This window comes from Neodiprion lecontei, chromosome 1 (assembly GCF_021901455.1).
Source record: "Neodiprion lecontei isolate iyNeoLeco1 chromosome 1, iyNeoLeco1.1, whole genome shotgun sequence".
Lineage (NCBI taxonomy): Eukaryota > Metazoa > Arthropoda > Insecta > Hymenoptera > Diprionidae > Neodiprion > Neodiprion lecontei.
The window spans coordinates 14,651,812-14,669,069 of record NC_060260.1 but is presented as its reverse complement, the minus strand read 5'-3'; the positions used below and the strand labels follow the sequence as shown (position 1 = coordinate 14,669,069).

The 17,258-nt window shown below is 38.3% G+C and overlaps 1 protein-coding gene across 4 annotated transcripts in view; it reads left to right on the top strand.

The window, feature by feature from the left end:
- The window catches only part of LOC107227861 (annulin-like), a 486,920-nt gene extending 470,371 nt beyond the window's left edge, over positions 1-16,549 (top strand). For all 4 annotated transcript variants that reach the window (XM_046738423.1, XM_046738482.1, XM_046738525.1 and 1 more), the window contains one exon: positions 14,955-16,549. In XM_046738423.1, the coding sequence (XP_046594379.1) occupies positions 14,955-15,281 (327 nt within the window). In that variant the 3' untranslated portion in view covers positions 15,282-16,549. The remainder of the gene's footprint in view (positions 1-14,954) is intronic.
- The last annotated feature ends 709 nt before the right edge of the window (positions 16,550-17,258 follow it).

Genomic DNA, 17,258 nt, shown 5'->3' with positions numbered 1-17,258 from the left:
CTGAGCCTGCACACCCCAACCCTAATCAGCGTGGGACATGTGATGAGAAAAATCGGTTAACGAAAAGCATGTAGCGAGCGACATCCCGTGGGAAAAAAAATCTGGTCTTCCCGACTCTTGACCGGATGGTTTGTGTTTATAGCGTTTGAGGAGGGGTTACGTCCGCATAATCTGGAGTCAACAACTAACCATTCGGAGAAATTCGACCCCACGAACACTTGCTACCTAGAGCAATGTTTTACGACACTTCTATGGCGAACGGGCCTATGCCTGCACACCACCACCCTCATCAGCGTGGGACATCTGATAGGAGAAAAATCAGTCAACGAAAAAACAGGTAGCGAGCAACGTTTGATGGGAAAAACAGCCTCTTGAGAAGATTTTCTCTGCTTATACTGTTCCCGCGTTACATTTTTGCTTACATGTCACGTGGCGTACACCCCATGGACGATTGGCTGGTTGGTTTTTGCTCAGTGGAGGGTGGGCATGTCTCCTTTGGTACAAATTCGAATAGCAGTTTGAAACTTCTCTCGCATTTGAAAAATCCCTCGTGCAGGAAAAAGTGTTTGACGAAGTGACTGGTGAAAAGAAGTGCTTATTCGAAAACCCAAAGATTTCAACGAGTTTCTACTTTTGTGAGTACTTTATAGAACATATATGGGTAGATCCATTACTTTTCGACCGCAGCCTGCGGGCTTGGGTCAGCGATTCGGCTGCTGATTTTTTTCAAGAAAATAGGTTAAAAAAAAAAACGATTCTCCAAATTTCAGCTTAATATGAAAAAATCTGGTGGCCATAGAAATTTTTGTAGTTTTTAATAATTCAATTTTTTAGTTATTTTCACGATTTTTTCATGCAAGCTCTATGGGACTTAAAGACTCGAATGAAACGGCATTCCCCTTTTCTGACCTTGTGTTTTAAGGAAAAAAATAGTTTTTTACTCTAAAGCGAAATCCAGTTTAATTAGGACCCTTTTCATGAACTACTATTTTAGCAAAATTTCGCATAAATTTGAAACGCTGCCAAGTCAAGAATTTTCCAAGTAGACGGCCAATCAACGGCTCAAATTTTTCGTCTAGGTATATTTTATCACTACCTACACGAATTATTATTAATTACCACGTTCCTTTTTATATACGGCCTCGCAAAACCAACTGATTTCTGAAAAATCGCTGTTTTCGGATAGCTGTAACTTTTTTCTATCAACTCGAAATCGCTTGAAATTTTCAGGGAATATACTTAATTCTGTCCCCAAATAACGCTAAAAATTTCCAGCTAGGAGTCGAAGTTGTTAACGAGCTGTGAATTTTCAAAATGTTCAAGTTTCCCACATAATATTTCATATTTCATGGCATTATCAACTATACATATAACAAGTATTGAAATGAGTATGACTTCATGGGACACAAAGAAACAAATATTTGATTTCAAATAAATAATTACAATACGAATGATAAGTAAAAATATTTTATACTACTATAAATATCCTATTCTCGCAGTCTATGAGTTTTTTTTTTAAGGCGATACAAATTATAGGGATGTCAGTCATATTTTTATAACATTACTTCAGTATGTAGTTTTGCAAGCTCTTCATGTTTTTTTTATTTAGGTTAATAATCGACAAGTGTAAGTTTTCCACGTGCAATTCAAGAAGTCTTTGATAATGCCATGAAATATGAAATATTATGTGGGAAACTTCAACATTTTGAAAATTCACAGCTCGTGAACAACTTCAACTCCTAGCTGGAAATTTCCAATGTTATTTGGGGATAGAATGAAGTATATTCCCTGAAAATTTCAAGCGATTTCGAGTTGATAGAAAAAAGTTACAGCTATCTGAAAACAGCAATTTTTCGGAAATCAGTTGGTTTTGCGAGGTCGTGTATAAAAAGGAACGTGGTAATTAATAATAATTCGTGTGGGTAGTGATAAAATATACCTAAACGAAAAATTTGAGCCGTCGATTGACCGTCTACTTGGAAAATTCTTGACTTGGCAGCGTTTCAAATTTATGCGAAATTTTGCTAAAATAGTAGTTCATGAAAAGGGTCCTAATCAAACTGGATTTCGCTTTAGAGTAAAAAACTATTTTTTTCTTAAAAATACAAGGTCAGAAAAGGAGAATGCCGTTTCATTCGAGTCTTTAATTCCTATAGAGCTCGCATGAAAAAATCGTAAAAATAACTAAAAAATTGAATTATTAAAAACTTAAAAAATTTCTATAGCCACCAGATTTTCTTATATTAAGCTCAAATTTGGAGAATCGTCTTTTTTTAACCTATTTTCTTGAAAAAAATCAGCAGCCGAATCGCTGACCCAAGCCCGCAGGCTGCGGTCGAAAAGTAATGGATCTACCTATATATATATTATATACGGGGACAATCTCTTGAAACTATACATACAATGCGCATGCGCCAAATAATTCAATCTCATTGGTCGGTGAAATCGCCCCGCGGCGATGTTTTCGTCTACTGAGCAGGGGGCCAACGTACACAAAATGAGACAAGACTCAAGAGCTGTAAATCTCTCGTGCATAAAACCGCGGATTGAGGTTATGTTGCTGTTTATTTTTACGTAGCGCGAATTGTCTAAGAATACTATCGTTCAGCAACACCGTGGTCGATATCGGAAAATATTCAACCGACGCAAATATCAAATGATACAGAAATTGGATGTTATTTATTGAAAGAAAAAATCTGAAATTCAATGTGAAATGTCATTAACAAGTGGGAGTCTGGACAAACAGAGGTAGGTGAGTAAAAACAATGTTTATTGTGAACAGATTTTTTATTTACATAAAATTAAAAATGCGTCTCATTAACGATTTATTTGTGAAGTATTCGTGACCAGGAGGTTGATTATAGAAGAAAGAAACTTTCTTCTTCCATTAACGATATATGTTTTGTGCATTTTATTGGAAATTAGTAGTATCCAAAAATACCAAAAGTTCCAGTCTGATAATAATAGCTTGTAATATTTTCAGGTATGAAATAATTCATTGTCAAAGCGGGACTAAACTTGTCAAGCATGGAAGCATGTAGGTAAATTTCTAATTACGTAATCTTTGACAATTACAATATTTTAACATGGATTCAATGATTAAATTCGTTTTTTTTTTCAGCAGGCTCGAAGTTTAAGCTTTGATAACACGAGGAAAATTATGCCTTACCTGATGGTCAAAACGTTTAGGTGGCAAGGATCCTGGTTTCTCGAGCGGTGCAATCATTATAACCATCGAACCTGGTTGTTCCGTCAGACGTCAGGTGCCAGAGTGAATTTCATCAGGCCATCGCCACCTTCTTAACATCAGTTGAAGCAAAATTGAAGAGCGGGATATACTACAGATGATAATGGCTGAATATCCCATCATTTCACTTTGATCGAGCCAATAGCAATAAGTTTGTTACCTAACCGTTGCCGCCAATTCGTTCTTCCGAGGAATCATTCTGTGCACCATTGTAATTCAAGCAGTATTATCGACCAGCATTGATTTTCAAACTTTATGCCATTTAATTTGGTATCTTATTTTGAAGCTTACTTTTACTCTCTTTGGCATTAAATTCAGATAAATAGTTTTTCAAGTCCTCAATTAGATTGTGGGGTCGAATTTTGCTAGGCAAACTGAATCGATCTAAATCTAGAATTGTTAAATAACTTCAGTTAAAAATGTCTTTAAATTCAATTTTAGTTGACGGTGTCATCTGAGTAGCTAGTTGAACGATAACTTAAAATCAAATTCAATTTCACACTCTTTATAGGGTCCTACGCTAAGACTGAAAGCTTGTGAATCTCTATTTAGCGTAATTGTTTCTGCATTTCATATTAGCATTATCTGGAGCAAAAAAAATCTCAGTTTGAGATTGAAAATGGAACCTGAAACGCAGAAGTTATTCAGTAGCACGAATTGAAAACCAAGAATTTTATAATGGTTCCTGCAACAAAGGGACTTTTTCCAAATATCCTTGTTACAAGGTGATGTTCGGAGGACTATGAACGAGATATTGTATCGGATTACATTATTTGGAAAAAAATCTTCATGAACTTCGTTAAAAATTAGATATTCATTTATTTAGATGGAACAAGGGGCACGATCTTGAATCCGATAAGTCAATATCCTCGTAATAATGTTCTGACATTACTCTAAAACGTGATTGTCCTTGAAGGTAATTGTGACGTTAAGGCGCATTTTGAGAAAGTTGATTTTCAACTTGTGTCACAGGATGTGATCTACGTTCCTGAGTTCTACGCTTCCGATTAGACTTTCTTTGTTTCGAACCGCACTAACATGAAATACAGGAAACATTTTAATAAATCTAATATTACTTGAATTTTCAATTTGAGTATTAGGTTCCCGTCATTTATTTAATTGAACATCATTAAAACATCATTAAAAATACTGTTGGGATTTTTTATTATTCAGGATAATAAAGGTGCACTTCTATTTTTTAATTGGATAAACACAAATAACAGTATTTTTATTGATTAAATGAAATAATTTGAATAGTGGTTAGAGGAGAGGTTTTGGTTATGATGATGTCCGTTACACGGCATAGAGAGTACTGCCTCTCAAGAGCCTACAAAAGAAAAAGAAAAATAAACAAAAACATAGAAAAGGAAAGGTCGTAACAGTGGATTATATCTCATGCCACTGGTGGCACCACTTCCTTAACTACAACAGACTTTTTGCTTTCTAGCGGGAACTTCTTAATACACAATATTCCAACACTCCCACTTTTTAAGACTGGCGTACAATACTCAGTCTCTCTCTTATGTACTCAAACTGTTGTTTCGACAATGGTTTGGTAAAAATGTCTGCAAGTTGCTCTTTACTTTCTACGTGTCTTACAGATATTTCACCACGCTCATTTACGTTGCGTACAAAATGAAACCGAACATCTATATGTTTAGTTTTCTTATGGTACTCTGGATTTTTTGCTAAGTCGATCGCAGATCGATTATCAACGTACATAGGTATAGTATCACTCTTAAAGCCTATTTCACCTAAAATTCTGCGTAACCATATCGCATCTTTGGTACCGTGTGCGAGAGCGATATACTCTGCCTCTGTAGTCGAAAGCGCTACGACTCGTTGTCGTTGGCTAGACCATGAAATCGCACCACCGTTAAGTAAAAACACGAAACCGTTCGTTGACTTTCGCGTATCTACACATCCAGCATAGTCTGCGTCACTAAATCCAGTAGGTTCAAGGTTACTCCCACTGCTTCCGTAGACAATCCCATAATCCAGGGTTCCCTTCAGGTACCGGAAGATTTTCTTAACTGCTTGCCAATGTTCTTGCCCATAATTCGATAGGAATTGGCTAGCTTGGTTGACCGCGTATTCTATATCGGGACGGCTCACTCTCGCAGCAAACAGGAGGGAGCCAATTGCTTCACGATATGGAATGGTCTGTATATTCTTATTCTCCTCCTCATTTCTAGGGCTCTGCTCTTGACTCAGATGCAAGCCTGGTTCAGCGGGGACAGTTGACGGATTGGCTTCTTCCATTCGAAATTTCTTGAGAATTTTCTGCATGTACACCTTCTGTCCAATTTTTATTGTCCTGTTCTTTCGATCACGATCAATTTCGAGACCGATAAACTGCTTGCCATCTTCTATGGTTATCTTGAAGTGCTGTTCCAAGTTTCTCAGTACTACTGTTATTGCTGGTTTCGATGATGATAGTAGTAGACCATCGTCCACATAAAGTGCCAGATACACTTTTGCTCCTCTTACATTACCGGAAAATACGCAGTGGTCACTTTCTGTTGCACCAAAATTGAACTGCTTCAAAAATAAGACAAATTTTGAATTCCAGCAGCGTGGAGATTGCTTGAGTCCGTATAGGCTTTTATGTAGTCTGCAAACTACACCAGCCTTCTCTTCATCTTCAAATCCACGGGGCTGCTCCATGTAAATAGTTTCTTCTAATTCTCCATGAAGAAACGCCGTTTTTACATCGAACTGCACTACTTCCATATCCTTTGCTGCGGCTATGGCAAGGAGCATTCTTATCGATTCATAGCGGACCACCGGCGAAAAAGTCTCGAAATAGTCATTACCTTCTCGTTGTGCAAAGCCTTTTGCTACGAGTCTAGCTTTGAGTGGCTTGGTATTGCCTTCCGAATCAGTCTTTCTTGTATACACCCACTTACACCCGATCGCGCGTTGCCCAACCGGGAGCTTTTCTAGTGTCCAAGTCTCGTTTTCGCGAAGCGCCGCCACTTCTTCACACATCGCACTCTTCCACTCATCAGCTTCATCACTTGCAATTGCACTTTCGTATGTCTCTGGCACTGCATCAGCAACGAGTGCGATCTCGTCAACTAAGCGACTAGTTTTTCTGATCAGGTTCCTATCACGCAACCGTGTTCTCCCCGATCTCTGATTATCCATCTCAGGTTCAACTTCGATTACTTCCGGTAGTTGAGGCTGTTCTTCGGGCTCACCGATGTCCTCTTCATCCTCTTCAGCCTCAGAATCACTGTCATCTTCGATAACTATGTGGTCATTTTGTTTTCGTACAGCTTCCAACTTATCCTTGACTGATGTGGTTTCATTGAATTTGACGTTGCAGCTTACTGTTATTTTTCGGGTCTTAGCATCCCACAATCGATAATTCTTCGATTCTCCTTCGTAGCCAACGAAGGTCATCCTTTTACTTTTCGGATCCAGCTTCTTACGTTTTTGTTTTGGCACACTTACGTAGGCATCACTTCCAAACACGCGTATGTGTTTGATTTCTGGCTTGCGTTGAAACCATCTCTCGTAGGCTGTCATTCCGTCGATCTGTTTACAAATCGTTCTGTTTAGAACGTACGATGCCGTACTAACAGCTTCCGCCCACAGTTCCTTAGGAAGATCCTTCGCAATCAACATCGATCTCGCACTTTCGACTAGCGTTCGCATTTCACGCTCAGCACGGCCGTTTTGTTCAGGAACGTACGGCGTCGATAACTCATGGACAATGCCTTTCTTTTGTAAGAAATCTTTAAGCTGATTTGAGAGATACTCTTTCCCATTGTCAGACTTCAAGGTTTTCACACTATTGCCAGTTTGCTTTGAGACTAAAGCTACATAGTCCTTGAGTCTATCGAAGACCTCTTTTTTGTGCCGCATAAAGTAAACATTTCGGAATCCAGTACGGTCGTCTTTGAAAAGTACAAAGTATCTCGACCCAAGCGGCGATTCTACGTTTATCGGACCGCATACATCGGAGTGTATCATTTCTCCAGGCTTTGTAATTTTCTCTCGTTCGCTCGATGGATGTGAAACTTCAGGCTGCTTACCCAAGACACATGCTTCGCAGAAGAATTCATCAGCCTTGTTGACGATTTTCATCCCGTTTGCAGCACCGCGTTCTTCGGTCTCCTTGATAGCCTTGACATTGATGTGGCCGAGTCTGTTGTGCCACAGCTGTAGCGATTGAGTCTCGGCCACATTCGCGTTCGCTGGAGCTTTCATTGCGAAAAGCATACGGAATAGCTTCCCATAGCGAACACCTTCCGCGGAAACAGTACCATCGCTCTCTCGAACTTCACACCGATCACGATAGCAATGAAACGAGAATTGTCAATCATTTATTGCTCCCACTGAGAATAAATTTCGTTTCAAATCGGGCACTAAAAGAACGTTCGACAGCTGTCTGTCATACAGTTTATTGTTCGCGCTCACTTGAATATCAATTGTTCCGATACCGGCGACCGGTAACGTTTTGTCACTCGCGATTTTCACGAAACGCACTGTTGTCGCGGGACCGAGTTCACGAAAAAGTTCACTCCGGAAGGTCATGTGCATGCTAGCACCCGAATCTGCCAGCCACACAGACTCATCGCTTTCCGTCGTTTCGGAGAAAAGAACCGAGATATCACTGAGATACGCCTTTCCCTGACCCGAATTCACTCCATCACTTTTTTCGTTTGCCAACCGTTTGTTGCACTCGCGATACCAATGTCCTGTTTCATGACAATAAGTACACGGGTACTTATTCTTTAGAGCTTCGATTTTCTTCGCACTTAATTTCTTCTTCAGCCTCTTCTGACCGCTGGTCGACGGCTTCGATTTTTCATCGAGCTTTATCTGTAAAGCTTTCACTTGTAGCGCAAGTGATGACTCATTTTCTTCCGTGTCGGTGAGTCGCTTTTCTTCACGAACTATCCTCGCAATCAAATTCTCCTTTTTTCGCTTTGCTTTAGGGGTGCATTCTCATGCCATCGTGAATGCTGAGAATTTTGTAGGTAGACTGCTGAGGAGCTTAGACATCATAGCGGATTCAGACGGCTCGTCGTCTGCATCCTCCAACTTTTTACAGATTGTTTCGAACTTTTCAATCTGAGTTACGACTGCCTGACCATCGTTGACGCGGAACTCATAGAAATCTTGCCAATAACGCTGTTTCGCATCCTCACTTGTGTCATAATACAGTGCGTGCAGCTTGTCCCAGATTTTCTTCGGACTGTCACAATTAATCAAATTGATATGTAACGACTGTTCCACTGAGCCGAGTAGGATCACCGCTGTCTTTGACCAACCCTTTTTCCACTCTTTCCACTCTTTCAGTTTTGTAGCTTTGTCTGGTTCGTCATCCGTACCATCAGCAAACTGCATCAAGTCTTTCGAGTCTAGCAAAAAAGACACGCCGAACTTCCACATAGCAAAGTTCGTACCATCGAATTTGGTTAGATTTGACACTTCTTTGTCTGCCATTTCAACGGATAAAAGTTAAACACACCGAAAGTCTATACCGTATACGACAACTTTATTATTCGATTCGCGCAGTGGAATCGTTCCTGGGCCCATAACCTGTTGGGATTTTTTATTATTCAGGATAATAAAGGTGCACTTCTATTTTTTAATTGGATAAACACAAATAACAGTATTTTTATTGATTAAATGAAATAATTTGAATAGTGGTTAGAGGAGAGGTTTTGGTTATGATGATGTCCGTTACACGGCATAGAGAGTACTGCCTCTCAAGAGCCTACAAAAGAAAAAGAAAAATAAACAAAAACATAGAAAAGGAAAGGTCGTAACAATGGATTATATCTCATGCCACTGGTGGCACCACTTCCTTAACTACAACAGACTTTTTGCTTTCTAGCGGGAACTTCCTAATACACAATATTCCAACAAATACATTGACTATCGACTATTTGTAAATTTTGTTGAACTATTCTCGAGAAGAAATAGATTCACAGTTCTGTTACAGATAGTGTGATATTTGAATTTCTTGAACATTCGGTTTAATGTCCCATTTTCAAAAGTGATAAAATTCAATATTATCGCCTGAAATCACAAGAAAGTGAGAAAGTCACTTAGTTGCTTGAAAGTGGCGATGATCTTTTTACGTGTGATAAATTAAATAGGCAGATAACAGTAAATATTAGAGATACAATTATTTTGGGCGTATCACCTGTTGACAGAAAAAAATTTCATTGTTATTTCTAATGTACAAAATAATAAAAGTGATCAAATAAAGTGTTCCCACCTACCTACTGCGTTTCTTCCAAGCACCCAACATTTAAACAGATTTCTCATTTCAGTCGAATGAAGCCAATTTTCAGAGAGCATTAGCATCAACTTTCCGAGTCACTATCTCGACTGTTTGAGATTCTAACCTTAAAAATTCGCATGAACTACATCGACGCCAGAAACAGAGTTTGACAGCTGAAACTTGGAGTGGCCAGCCTGCCCGTGCAGCCGATAAAACTCGCGCATGCGCATTGTATGTATAGTTTCAAGAGATTGTCCCGGTATATATATACATATATATATATATATATATAATAGTGTGCATTGAAGTTTGACGGTGAATATCTTCTGAACAGTAAGGTATACAAAAAAATTGTAACAGACCTTTTTGTAGAGAATTCAATTTCTTATGAAAATATGAGTTGCGCGTATTATAATGACTTTTTGTTGAAGAGTTATAAAGTTCATAAAAACAAAAGACATCTACCTTAAAATGATCAAACTTTAACCTTCAATAACTTCTGAACAGTGAGGTATACAAAAAAAATTGTAAGAGACCTTTTTTGTAGAGAATTCAATTTCCTACGAAAATATGATATACGTTTTTTTTTTTATAAATAGTAGATACCGAGATATGTATTTTTCTTCCTCACCATACGAAAAAAATAGAAAACTGCGAGGCGGAGGACCTTCCTATTAAAATTAAGAGCTCATACTTGGAAAGAATGTTTTTGAGGTCTCTACCAACCAAGTTTTCGGAGTACAAAGTGAAAAAAAATAGTCGATTTTTTTGGCCCACCCTAATTTCCAAAACATAATACGAACAAACTATTTCGGTTTGCTCTTTTTACAGATTTCTCGCCGCGGACATACCATCAATTTTTCAAAAAATGTCATCTTATTCTCCTCGAGACCTTGCTTCAATTGATGATGATGACTGGTCGATCGTTGATTGATGTGAGGATGAGGAGGTGGAGGGAGAAATAATTATCGGCTTTTCCGAAGCAGTCTCCGAGTTCTCGCTGGAGGAGCTTCGGGAACTCGTTGAAGACGCGCGGGCTGCTCCAGTGAGGCCAAACAGCCTATGTTATAGTCATATATCTATAGAAATTATTATAGAATAATGGGAGAATGAAACTGTTGTAATAATGTTGGATATTGAAAATAATAATGATGATGATGATGATGGTATTATTTTGAAGAATAAACTACAAAATTTACAATTATTCATCGTGTATTTTACTGCAAATAAAATTTATAATATTTTTACATTTTCCCGCCAGATGAATTTATATTACAAGAACTGATAAACCTTATAAAGATATATGCATAATTGTATCAAATTCTACTTTTTCTAGATACGTAAATAATATCATTCAATATTTTTTTTTTAATTCTATGAATAAACTGGGATATAATTGTAATAAATTCTGTTTTCTAGATGAGTAAATAATTTTATTGAATATTCCATTTTAATTCTATGTGTAAACTATAATATAATTGTAATGAATTCTACTGGTATTTTTGTGCATGTTGCGAGCATTTTTTAGACAAACGATTGCATTCCAGTCTTTTACCAGAGGATTTGGTCCATCCACGATATCGTCGTCGGGTCTTGGTGTATAATGCCAGAGGCATCTGCGGCAACTGGCAATGTTGTCGTCCATTTTCATATTCTCAGGCAGTTTGTTCCACACATCATTGATGGCGTTTAATGCGAACGTGTAGATGAATTCTTTTGGCAAAAGAGCTATATCCTCAGACCTCATTGCTCTTAAATCGTCCAATTCTTTATACAGACAGAAGGATTTCAAGAGAGAGCCGGTACACTCCTTTAAATACCAACTTCTCAGTCGCTGCACGTTATCAAAGGCGCAGTTGCATGCCGGGATGTATTCGAGGTTGTCATCGTACCAAATCTATCCTTTCTCTGCATGATTCCAGATATTATTCGATGGGAAGTATCCATGGTTTAAGTCATGCTAGGGTGCCGCTTTCATACATCTCAATTTTTCCAATGCAGGGGATGTGATGTACAAATCTTCCATATTAGTCACCCTCGTTGTACCGTCGAGGAACTCCGTCAGCCATACTTTCTTCTCCTCCCCTTTGACGTATACGTAACACGCATTTCTCATCATTTTTCTCACAATCTTCGGTACATCCTCGTGAGATTTGTTGCCAGCATTCCATGGTATTCCGTGATGATTGTGTGTTAACCAGGCATTAGTTTCTACATTCAAGCGGTAAGCTTGTCGAATCACCGGGTGGCTTGAAAAAGGTGTAATCCAGGCCCGGCCCGTTTACCTCGATGACTGCGACTTCCTTGGGTATAAACTACTTGCTATGGTCTATGAAACATCGCACACCTAGGATCATTGCCATGTTAAGGAGGGCAATATTGCGCTCGATTTTTCTCAAATACTGCTGGTAGAAGACTGACTATACAACCTTCTGCATACCCGTTTTTATCCCCTGGCGGACGAATTTTGTAGAAGTAGAGAGGATCACATAGATTATTTAAAGTACATAACTGCATGAAAATTCAAACTTGTTGACTTCCCCACCATGGTATTTCATTTGCAGACGATTTTCCCCAGCCATGTTACACATTTCAACCAGTTGATCAGAATCTTCATGTAGAACTCTCACGATTCTCGGTGGTAAGAAGACGTTGTATTTTCCTTTAATCGTTGCTAGTACGCGTACTCCGAATTTCGTTTTGACCAGTCGTAGTCTAGTGACGTCATACACCTCCCCAATTCTTAGTTCCGACATCTTCTTAGTCGGCATATTCTCCAAGTGGCTAGCGTGGTTAACTTTTGTCAGATCCATTGCGTTTCAATCAAAGTTACCTTTTTCACAAGTAAGAACAGTTCACGACGCGAAGAGACGATGAAAACAGAGTGACTATCAGAATAGGCTCACGTTCTATATACCACCCATCTCCACTACAATTTTCCATCGGACAAGCCTCGACATGCATTTTGTGGGAAGAATTTTTATGGACCCACCCCCCCTTGTCCCAGACTGGTTTATTGACAATGCCATCCGGTATTTCGAGAGAAAAAATTTCACGATATATTCAAATCATTCAACCGCTATTTTGAAGCATTCTATTTCACCCCAATACCACCTCTACCTAATAAAAACACACTATTTCGCAGGTCTAGACCTGCATTTCGTCAGAAAAAATTTAACCAACTATTGAAAGCATCCAACTGTTATTTTTTGAAACATTCTATTTCGTCCAACCACGTGATAAAAAGAGTGGCCATCTTGCGGCGAGCATTGGATACAACGCAGAGTCGATCGGTGAAATATCGATTGATTGATAATGCGGCGGGGCACCACATGCGACAAATCTGCGACAACACCCAGTAACAGTAACTGTCGGTAAGGTCGGAGGTAATAATTCCGTCGATAAAATGTGCACCATCTAGCGGTAAAAATTTTAAATATCTGCTTATCCGACGGTAAAAAAATCAAAATGGCTGCCCATACGACAGCACAAAAATTTCAATGTCGAACTGTTTGTCAGTAAAATCGAGCAAAAATAGAGGTAACATACTGACTGTCGGTAAGGTAGGAATCGGGGCAACTCTGTCAGTACGCCGCCATTTTATGAATTAGAACTCTTATATCTATACTACTGTTATACAAAGGAAGCAAAAAAAAATGGAAAACAGAAAAAGGGAGAAGAAACGAAAAAGAAACGAAAAAAAGAAATGTAAACAGCGACATTCGATCCCGTGACCTAGCGGTTACTAGGTAAGTATGCTACCGAGTGAGCTACGAACTCACTTGCACTCTTGGAAACAGAAAGATTGCCTGATGACGGCACGCTGGGCCCACCGCAACGTTACAAAATGAAATTAAAAGTATGCAAACCATGCATGGTTAAATTTTCTGACCCTCTCCGACGAATCCTTCCACATATTTAAGAAAATTCAAAGGTCACGAAATCTTCACACTCTTTGAAACGTTCAATACATTTGAATCACTTTATATTTTAGAAGGACGTTTTTCACGAGTATTCTTGGCTATCTAGCTCATTGTCTTTGTGCACTTAATAGTGAAGAGGTAACCTTCTCCCACGACCAGTATGGAGATATTCTCAGACCCGACTACCCTAGTGTCTCCTCGCAAGCTCAAGAAAATCGGTATTCTCAATCCAATTGTAACCCGTCTCTATGCTATTAGGACGCTAAGCAGGCTTTCCTGGAGCTATAGCTAAAGCGCTTAGTGACGTTATCGCCAGTAAAGATCAGCTGTAAAAGGTTAAACACCATAAAGCAACAATGGAGATGATTGCTCTGGAGTAAAGAATTACAATAGCGTACGGAAGTATTTTGACTAAGATAATAATTGAGGTGATTGCAAAAAATATAAAATATCCAAAAATTAATGGTACAAACGGTGAAATCATCCATATTAGACGCTTCTCTAATGCTCTAGTAGTCGCGATAGATAAAAGACGTATAGAAGCTTTCATATGTCATAAAATGAATAAGGTTGCAACATTATTGTAGAAATAGTTTCGTTTTAAACGTCAAACTGTAAATACGCATTGACATTAAAGCATTTTTCCTTATCCTTGAATTCGCTGACTGTTTATTCTCTTTATAAGCCCATGAACCTGTTCTATTTATTCTGTAACGCCCAATTCTTTTCAATATTTTTTATTGAAAGAAATTCAGTGTTTAACATAATTGTAGAAAATTAACTTTCATTCGCTGAAAAATAAAGTCAAAATAAAGAAAAGTAAGAAAAATGATGGAACTTTAACATAATGGATTTCATCTTGTCGAAATACTTTTCAGCACTACTGTATGTGTATAAATTTCGTGACTATCGGTTTGACAGATCTACTGTGATCATGTTTACAAGAAATCGGAGGTTACATACTTTTGAAAATGTTCAAAACCGACTTCCTAGGTGCCAAAACTTGCTTCCTATATGGTTTAAGAATTTTTTTTTAATTCGATATTTTTTTGCAGCGGTGAATGTACAAGACGCTCCGTTTTTAACGATTTTGCCTAACAATGCCACATTTTTTGAACGGCGTCACTTTGAACAATGATAAAGAAATGATTATGTTGCGTCTATTTGTTGTGCTTGACATGAGTGACGTATGAACTCTAGCGCTCATGCAAGGATGTTGCGATTCACGTACCCTTCCGTAACCGCGTGTGTATGTGTCACGAGGATTAGCGGATCAGCTGTCCTCGGTGTCAGTCTTCGAGTGTACCTCTATCGCGATACAACGTTGTGTATCGCCTAGAGTCAATCTGTGTACATTCAAAATGAAGTTTATTTTTTGTTTGCATTTCACGCATGTATAACGTGTGCAACGTTTCTTTATAGAACCTCTCCTCTCGCGTTTAACCAAGGTTACAGTTTCATATCGCAACAGATTATATACTACATAGAATGATCTACGAAATGTATAGTTAAAGTAATATATGTCCTTCTGTGTCAGGTCACGGAAGAGCCAATCATTGGTGGGGAACTGCATGCCATAGCTACATTCAAAAATCCTTTGCCAATTCCACTGAACCGAGGAAGGTTTTTGATTGAAGGACCTGGATTGGACAAGCAGCTGAAGCTGAAATTAAAAGATAAGGTCGAAGTTGGTGGAGAGGCAAGTTGCATGTTTTCGATGACTCCGAGAATAGAAGGGCGTTCCACTATCGCGGCCAAGTTTCACTCTGATGAATTGGAAGATGTCGACGGCTTCATTAATTTCATGGTGAATCCTGCCAAACCCTCTGCCAACGATGCACAACAAAGTCATGTGATGTCATGATGAAGTGATTAGTAGATTAAGGACGGATCCTGGTTCATGATGTTAACAATGCACTGATTTTTGGAAACTTTTAATGAAGAACCTGTTAATTCGATATTTTCAAAACTGTCGGTATATTTTGTTTAATATTACGACGAATTGAATTAATGTGTGCGTTGAAAAATATCAGGTGCAAATCAAGATCCATGCCGATGTTCGCAGGCGCTTGCCGCCCAAGGTGCAATTTTCTGTTTATTCTACAGCTTCTGGTTTTGTTGATTTAATTAATTCATATCGATTTATTTAGCTTTTGCCTACTTTTCTCCATTAAGATTATATTGACATCCCTGCAATATATCTTTTCTCAATTATACATGTATTTATTCGCCAATCGACACATATCTATACTCTACTTTATGTATATTTATCCTGTATTACTTCTTTACTCTCTACATTTCTACAATGTTCCCCAGTACATATTCACTCATTTACTATTTCTCTACATTATCTCCGCCTTTACGTACTTTAACATTCTCTTAAATTCATTCAGACTTTGCGCCTGTTTAACCACAAGCCGTAACTTGTTGTACATCTGATATCCCGTGTATATTGTCGGATTCAAAAACATCTGAAATGTAAAAAAAACCGCCAAGTACCATAATTATATTATGATGAAAAACTTAGTCAATATTTTCCGTGAGATCAGGAAAAAGTCCAAGCACAACCTCCCGCACGTACACTCCGTGAAGTCGGATCTCGCTTTTCGTGTAGTGATATCGAGACACAATTTCAAAATCTACGTACATTTTTTCTATTCTACTGATACTCTTCCTTCGCGCCCCTTTGTCGTCGACGAAAATGCACAAGCGATGATAATTCTATTAGCTCTAAACGAAATAATTGTATCGACGAAAAAAATATTGGAGCAATACAATCTAGCATCATTTTATTTTGTAAGAGAAATCAAAAATACTTTGTGGTGGTCTTAGAGCAGCCTGTACCGGATACATTCGAGAACTGACGGGAAATTGCTGTGCAATAAGGATTTGACATTGACCACTATTGAGAAAGGCTTATCTTCAATATAAAAATACGAAAAGACTTATTTCCGATGCTTATACGCAGCAGATATGCCTTTCAATATTGTCACTCTGGAAATAATAAGCTTTAGTTTTGTACCGGCAGTGTCACTATATACCATGAACCCGATAAAAATTCACTCTCCTACTGTTTGCTCAAAGTTTCATGTTCGGACTTCAATCAAGAATAATACATCGCTGTCCGAAAAAGAAACCTTCATTATATTTCACCCTTTCCGCCATTACGTCATATACATGCGACACCTTTTTTAAATGGGTTATTTGAGATTTACATTCAATTTTGATATATTGTAATTTTTTGTTTGCATAATTGTACTTTTAAGATGCCAATGTTGATGTTTTAGAAATGATTGTGACGATTCCGCGAAAATGGCGTTACGCGGGGGTGAGACGTGTCTGAGCGGTGCTAGAAAATGGTTATAAATAATCAAAGATGCACCCATGTAAAGACAATGGATAAAAATTAAAAACTACCAACGACCTACCTTGCGATAAGCCTGTCGCGTTTCAGCCGATAATTACGACTGTACCCTCCCTGTATCGTAATTTACCGACATGCAATTACTATTACAGAGCACACATGCTCATACCATAGCCTTGAAGATCCATATCGATCTAGATTAGGATAATCCTTATTTAGGGTGTTTGCGAAAATTCCTGCGGACAAGGCGAAAAAAGTTTGCAAAAAAATCGAAAAAAATGTACGCAAAACTTTAAGCCTGTAGATCAACTCTAAGAACTGCTTCCAAGGCAGTGAAATTTCCCATTTAAATAACATGGGAATTCGAGCTTACTACATTCTTTTTTTTCCCCCGCCTAAATAGGGCTTCGAAAAATCTGAAATTTGGTTTACGTCTTCCCTGTAGTCATAGGTATTTAAAAAAAAAATTGGCCGATT